The 7,248-nt window shown below is 58.9% G+C and overlaps 1 protein-coding gene across 1 annotated transcript in view; it reads right to left on the minus strand.

The window, feature by feature from the left end:
* Window positions 1-7,248, minus strand: part of TRMT44 (tRNA methyltransferase 44 homolog (S. cerevisiae)) — a 27,763-nt gene that overhangs the window by 13,633 nt on the left and 6,882 nt on the right. Inside the window, exons 3-7 of the mRNA XM_006893665.1 lie at window positions 5,898-6,012; window positions 5,522-5,741; window positions 3,573-3,641; window positions 2,518-2,625; window positions 1,664-1,735 (exon numbers count right to left, since the gene is read on the minus strand). Of these exons, the coding sequence (XP_006893727.1) occupies window positions 1,664-1,735; window positions 2,518-2,625; window positions 3,573-3,641; window positions 5,522-5,741; window positions 5,898-6,012 (584 nt within the window). The remainder of the gene's footprint in view (window positions 1-1,663; window positions 1,736-2,517; window positions 2,626-3,572; window positions 3,642-5,521; window positions 5,742-5,897; window positions 6,013-7,248) is intronic.

The following is a 7,248-nucleotide window of genomic DNA, read 5'->3' on the forward strand; positions in this document are numbered from 1 at the left end:
GAAGGAGGGGACAGAGGCCCCAGGAAGGAGGGGACAGCAGCCCCAGGAGGGAGGGGACAGTGGCCCCAGGAGGGAGGGGACAGCGGCCCCAGGAGGGAGGGGACAGCAGCCCCAGGAGGGAGGGGACACCAGGAAGGAGGGGACAGAGGCCCCAGGAAGGAGGGGACAGCGGCCCCAGGAAGGAGGGGACAGCGGCTCCAGGAGGGAGGGGACAGCGGCCACAGAAGGGAAGGGACATGAGTTCTGGGAGGGGACAGCAGTCCCCTGGTGGACATCCCAGTCAGCCGAGACCCCAGCCATCAGTGCTGTCCTCCTGTCCTGATCCTCCCTGCAGTGTTAGCCTAAGGTCAGTGATTATCGCCATTACCGGATCCTCCTCTGGTCCCCAGCTACCTTAACTACACTCATGGTCTTGCAAACCATCAACAGCTGTGGGACTAGGATAAGAGAGAGAGTACTTCCCACACTGTGCAGGAAGACTGGAGCAAGATCCTGGTGAGAGCAAGACCCTGGAGATGGTGGTGGAGAGACTGTGGCAAGGCGTAACCAGAGGAGCCCTGAGATAAAGGTCATGGTTAAAAGATTTTGCTGTTCCTGCCTTTGATGATGGAAGAGAGGCTGCTTGCTGAGACTGAAGCCTGGACTAACTGAGGCACTGTGCCGTGGGAGTGCTGGCTAACACCTGGAATTGCTGGGTGAAAATCTCTGCCTCTCGCACTTTCTAACTTCTTCCCCTAATAAACAGCACTCTCGGTACCACAACCGTGAGTCCACAAGTCAAAAAACTAAACGAGCGTCTTGCTGCTGGGATTCGAGAGGCAGATGAGGCTGGGCTACGGGCTCTTCCACTCTGTCTGGTCAGAGGCTGTGCTACTCTCACTCCCTCTGGCCCTGGGCCCCTGTTCCATTTTCTGCCTTCTAGAAACTCGCTGGCCAATTCTGGGTCCCAGCAGGTCCCAGGTTCCACACAACCCCTGCAAGACGTCCAGCCGAGTCCCCTCTCCCTCTTGGGACAGTCACTCCACCAACGACTTTCACACTTCTGTCCAGGAGGAGTCTCTACAGGAAGACCTCACTGTGAACCATGTCCCCACCACAGCTGGGCCCTGGGGGCCACACTGTTGACTGGGGCCCCGACAGCAGAGCCTGCCAAGCTTCCAGAAGGGCCACATAGATAGGTGTCCTGGCTCTACCCCAGGGTCACCCATACATCTACCGGAGCTGCGGTCATGGTAAGAAGTTCCCACAGCCCTGTTCCTGCTGGCTATGCCGTGCACAGCTGGCCCCACAGACAGCCCAGCTGTAGTCACAGCACGTGCGAACACACACAGCTGTCCCCGCAGACAGCCCCAGCTGTAGTCACAGCACGTGCCAACACGCACAGCTGTCCCCACAGACAGCCCAGCTGTAGTCACCGCACATGCCAACACGCAGATGACCCGACGGCTGTGAGGCGAGCACTGATGCCGTGTCTAGAAGGGCTGGGCCACTGTAAACCCAGGGCATGCCGAGCCTGTGAGGGGGCCAGAGCCTCCACTCACACAATCCCATGCGCACACACCACGTGCAGGCCCAGAGCCGCACAAGCACGTCCTCATCTGTACCCTCCACTCACACCACACACCTCACACTCCACGTGCAGCCTCAGAACTAGAACTTGTACCTCCAGCCGCGTCCCGGGTCCAAACATGTCCCATATCTTTCTCCTCCGAACGTCGATCCCTCTGCCTGGGTGCTGAAAGAGATCAAAGGTCAAGTGTAGTGAAGCTAAGCGCAGCAACAGCTAGACAGTCACCGGGTCAGTCCCTGGCACTGACAGCTGAGCCAAGCTCTCGGCTTCGCGATGACAGAGGTGACAATACCTGATGTACAGGGTGCCCTGGGAGGGGGAGGCCAGCCAAGGCGGGGCACAGGAGGCTGCTGTCGCGCCCCACAACCCACTAACACAGGCTGACGGGCACAAGATTGCACTGCACAGCCCACCCCCAACCGGCCTCCAACAGGACAGCGGCGTCACAGGGCAGAGCCCACCTGACCCTGTGTCCCCATCAGTGCCACCCGCGAGAGGAACAAAGTCAACAGCAGGAGACAGAGGCTGCTGGCCGTCACTTCACAGCCACAGGGGCACATGCCGGACAGCGCTCCGACTGGCAAGATGCAGGCAGGAGGAGGACCTCGGTCCCTGACCAGGAGAGCTCACAGCCCGACTACTGCTACATGACGGGCCTGGTCACTGTTCTCACGGTCAGAGGGACCAGGACTCCTAGCCGCTCCCCGGGACAGGTCTCACAGACTGACGGGGTGCAGCCAGCCCTCGTGGTCAGCAGGATCCGGCCCGCTGGCCACTCCCCGGGACAGCTCTTACAGACCGACGGGGTGCAGTCAGCCCTCGTGGTCAGCAGGATGGGGACTCCTGGCTGCTCCCAGGACAGGTCTGACCAGTGCAGGATGAGACTAACCGCTGTCCTCAGGGTCAGCAGTATGCAGACCCCACCGCTCAGGAACTCGCCCACGTACCCCGGCGCTGCACAGGATGTGTGTCAGCAGTCCATTTCCGCAGCCCAGGTCCACGAAGGACTGCTTCTCCGTCAGGCCCCGCTCCGCTCGCTCTTCTTCCCACAGGATCTGAGCAAACACGAGAAAGAGCACACGGGAAAGTGGACGAGGTGAAGGCCAGTCACGCCCACTCACCCAGGAGTTCAGACAGCGCCTCCGATCTGAGATACACACTCGTCCGGGAGTTCAGACAGTGCTCCCAGCTGGGATACAAGCCCCATGGTCACAGCCAGACAGCAGTCAAGGCCATGGCCTGCAAAGCCGGCTGGACGTGCTCACCCCCGAGGAGGGCAGCAGTGATGGCCCCGGGCGCTGCCCACCCTGAGTGTGACCCCAAGTTAGAAGGGTCCCCTCAGAGCATTAAGGAGGTGTCTGTGAACTCCCAACACCTCTGAGTGACAGTGCAGGCAGAGAACACTGCATGAACACATCACGGACTGTCAGAAGAACAAGGAACCGGTCTCCCTAAAGGAGTTGGAGCGCTCCCTGGGGACAAGGATGGGGAGGTGGTGGCATCTCACACGCTCTGGCCGTGTTGTCATGAGCGGCAGTCCCTGTGGACACTACACTCGGAGAACTGAAAAGACAGCAAAGGAGAAGAGCTTTGACGGGATGGACTGGGCAGCCTGTACAACACGGGTGCAGGGCCGGAGGAGGGTGAGACGGGGAGGACCGGGCAGGGTCCAGGGCTGCTCCACGTGGGCTCAGGGCCAGCAGAGACAGTGAGGTGGGGAGGACCAGGCAGGGTCCAGGCTACTCCACAGGGTGACGGGAGTTGGCTGACTCCACAGCGCCTCCAGCAAAGGGCTTTTCATGGAGAAGGAAATGAAAAGCATTAAGCAGGGACAGCGTTCACTGCCTTCACGCACACCTACAGTTTGCTCTACTCGCACACAGAACACTGGCCACGAGGACATGGGTGCCGGCCCGTCAGTGCAGGTCACCCGCCTCCAGCACGTGGCCTCTGCAGCCCCCCCCAAGCTGCTCCTGCCGGCCACGGGGCCCACGAGCCTCACCAGGAGGTACGACGCGATGGCCACATCTTCATACACAAACTTCTCCGGGTCGGTCACCTCAGGCCACACCTGGAACGGGACAGGGCACACGTGAGCTCCAGAGGCACTCCCCACTGCAGCGGCCAGTGTCCCCCTCAGGGCCAAAGCCAGACACCAAGTCAGGATGCGGGTGATGTAAGCGCGTAGGGCCTGCCCGAGAGGCACAGCGCAGAGGACGCTGCGGTCGGTGAAAGTCACCCGCGTGATCCTGGAACAGCAGCTACAACAAGAAACGTGCGCGTGGTCAGCTGTGTGTGCGCATACACGTCCACGTGACAGGCAGGTCCCACTGTGCACACATGTGGACAAACACACGCGTGTAAAGCAGCAAGTCACAGACTCTTCCGAGACAGACAGACGCCTGGAGGGACGGGTTTCCAGAGCCTGAAAGATGAGGGCGTCTCTGGTGGGCGCCTTGGCCAGCCAGCGTCACGCGATTCACCACGCCTATGTTCTACTTTCCACTTCTCTGAGTAAGTCAGGGTTCATTAAAGCTTAAGGAAGACCTATCAGATTCTTGTCCAGAGCATGAGAGCAAAGGAAGCCAACACAGGGCCCACGGCACCATGGCCTGGAGACTCCCAAGACCACTGCTCTGAGACACAGGAACCCAGAGCCCAGACCACCCCCAAGCCCCCACCTTCCAGCTCCCTCACTGAGCTATAACTCAGGGGGCAGTCACAGCCCTGATAGAGAAGACAGCACAGGGCAGTGGACGGGCTTCCTGGCCCACGAGTGAGGCCACCACCAGCCACATGACTCCTGACACAGGCAAAGGGCTAGCAGGGCTGAAAGGCTGGGCAGCGGGGACCAGGGCCAAGGGGGGCCAGTTGGCACCAGCTATGAAGCAGCTGGCCTGAGTCACGTGTGTCATTTCCAGTTACTCTGGCCCCAGGCCAGGTCCCTCACCCTCCCCGTGGTTGTGAGGCTGCTCGGAGAGCCCTGTGTGGCCACCACAGTGAACAACAGAGCCCAGCAGGCAAGGGGACATGGCGGGCACAGGAATGCTGGGGTCAGAGCTTGTGAAAGGCTGGAGGGGCACATCTGCGCTCCACCCCACAGGACCCTCCTCGGGGCTACAGCTCTCCTTGGGGTCAGAGGAGGGAGGACACCACGCTACAGGACCAGAGCCACACACCTTCATCCACCTGTCTGCTACCCACAGGTCAACCAGCACTCAGAGGCCAAGATGAGAGGGTGCGGGGAATGGGATCCCAGAAATGCAGCCACCAGAACAGAGACGACTCGGACACGCTGTGAGTGCTGGACGGGACAGCAGGAAGGTGACCCGCAGGGAAGTGACTGGCGGGTAGGCAACCAGCTGAGAGGTGACCAGCTGGGAGGTGACAGCAGGGAAGTGACTGGCAGGAGGTGACTGTGGGGAGGTGAGTGGCGGGGAGGTGACAGGCGGGGAGGTAACTGGTGGGAGTGACTGTGGGGAGGTAACTGGTGGGAGGTGACTGTGGGGAGGTGACCAGCGGGGAGGTGACTGTGGGGAGGTGACTGGCTGGGAGGTGACCGGCGGGGAGGTGACTGTGGGGAGGTGACTGGAGGGGAGTTGACGGGTGGGGAGGTGACAGCAGGGAGGTAACTGGCAGGAGGTGACTGTGGGGAGGTGAGTGGCGGGGAGGTGACCGGCAGGGAGGTGACTGGAGGGGAGGTGACTGTGGGGAGGTGACTGTGGGGAGGTGACCGGCAGGGAGGTGACTGAGGAGATGTGACTGCTGGGCGGTGACCAGCGGGGAGGTGACAGCAGGGCGGTGACTGGCAGGGGTGCCATCTTCACAGGAGGAAGCTGCCCATCTAGGCCCCAGAGCAGCTGGTGCATTTGAAGTGCCGGCTTCCTGATGAGCAGGCCAGCGTATAGAGCACTGCATTATCATCAGTTCCTCCAAGCACACCTGAGTTACCTTGACCATGGCCTTATACTTCTCCTTGAGCTCCTGGTAAACTCTGCTGTACTTGGCAATGGGGATGAGGGACAGGGTGCTCTTGAACTCTCCCCTCTTGTCCTCCACAGACCACCTGGCCAGCTTGGCCAGTAGCTGCTTCCCAAGCCACATGGGTGTGGGGTACACAGCCCCATCGGAGTACCATCTCTCTGGACAGAAAATCAAAACAGATATGAACCTTTAAAAACAAGAAAAACACGAATAAGCAGGACACATCTAAAGTCTCTCATGTAACTTACACATTCATCTCTGAAATGAACCAGAGTCTTTAAGGGCCCAAACCATCCACCACAAACCACAAAAAAGCACAGAGGCGTGGCCTGCCCGTCCTTACCACTCCTGCTGGCCGTGGCTGAGCTGGAGCTGATAAATGTTGCTAAGCTTGATCTTTAAACTCCCGTCAGCGTCCTCTTCCAAAGGTAAGAAAGTTACAGTTCCAGTGTGGACATCTGGAGAAGAGTGGACAAATCGGGACGGGTCAGGTCAGCACCTCACCATGCTCACCAGCGGCCTCCCCAGTGCCCCATGTCCCACAGGACAGGAACCCTCCGGGCTTCTGCTCACTCCCACAGGCGACTCCTTGGAAAGGGACATCATGCTTGAACAGGTGGAGGGTCAGTGAATGAGAGGAAGCCATCCAGCGAGATGCACAGACAGTGACTGCCAACAAGAGTGTCAGAGATGATGATGGCGGCGCAGGACAGAACCGGGTGCAGAGCTGCTGTTCACTTGCTCTGACAGTACCTACCGACAGGATCCATCAGGCACTGACAAGGCCCTGCGAGGTAGACACTGAAGCCAGGACCTGCATGGTGCCAGGTCTTGTGGGGAGCAGTGGGGCCATGGAGCTTCTTGGAGCCCGAGAGCCACAGCCTGAGACCAGGATGAGCCCAGCCCCAGGCCCGATCCTGTACTTTCCAGTCTTGGAAGCAAGAGTGGCATCCACTTCCAAAAAAACCCCTTGCCTCGGGAAACTCTATGAACTCAGAGAAAAGATGAAAGTTTCAAGACTTCCGTTGATAAGGTGGACTGTGAGTTGTGTCTAGGCTGACATCGTTGCTTTTCAGCACTCGGGAGAGCAGACTTTCCGAGTGCAATTCATCTTCTGACTTCCTGACTGCTGGTGCCAAGAGTGTTAACTGTAGAGCTGAGCAACTGAAATAGTTAACGTCAGGTTCTTCTGCACCCGTCATGGTGCTGCCCGTCAGCCCAGTGGTCAGAATCTTTGTCTTCTCGATGCTTCAATCCATACTGAAGGCTACAGTTCCTGACCTTCTGCAGCAAGCACTTCACGTCCTCAGTTTCAGCAAGCCATGTGGTGTCATCTGCATCTTCAAACTTTCTTTACAGGGTATTTAAGAAAGGAGCTGGTTTCCTACCGTGGAGGTGTTAGTTTATCATCCCTCTGTTGGTGGTGGCTATAAGATGAGGGGCTCACTGAGATGTTGAACACAGCGCGACCACTGCTAAGGTGCACCTGGTCCAGGCTATGGTCGTCACAATTGTTGTTGTTGTTATGTGCCATCGAGTCGTTTCCGACTCATAGAGACCCTATGCACAACAGCCCTAAACCCTGCTCTATCCTGCACCAACCGCACCGCCTCTGACACACCCATCCCGATTACCCCAGTCACCGAATCAATCCATCTCATAGAGGGCCTTCCCCTCCTGCGCTGTCCTTCCAC

This window comes from Elephantulus edwardii, unplaced genomic scaffold, assembly GCF_000299155.1.
Source record: "Elephantulus edwardii isolate Elephantulus edwardi_28Jun2011 unplaced genomic scaffold, EleEdw1.0 scaffold00129, whole genome shotgun sequence".
Classification (NCBI taxonomy): domain Eukaryota; kingdom Metazoa; phylum Chordata; class Mammalia; order Macroscelidea; family Macroscelididae; genus Elephantulus; species Elephantulus edwardii.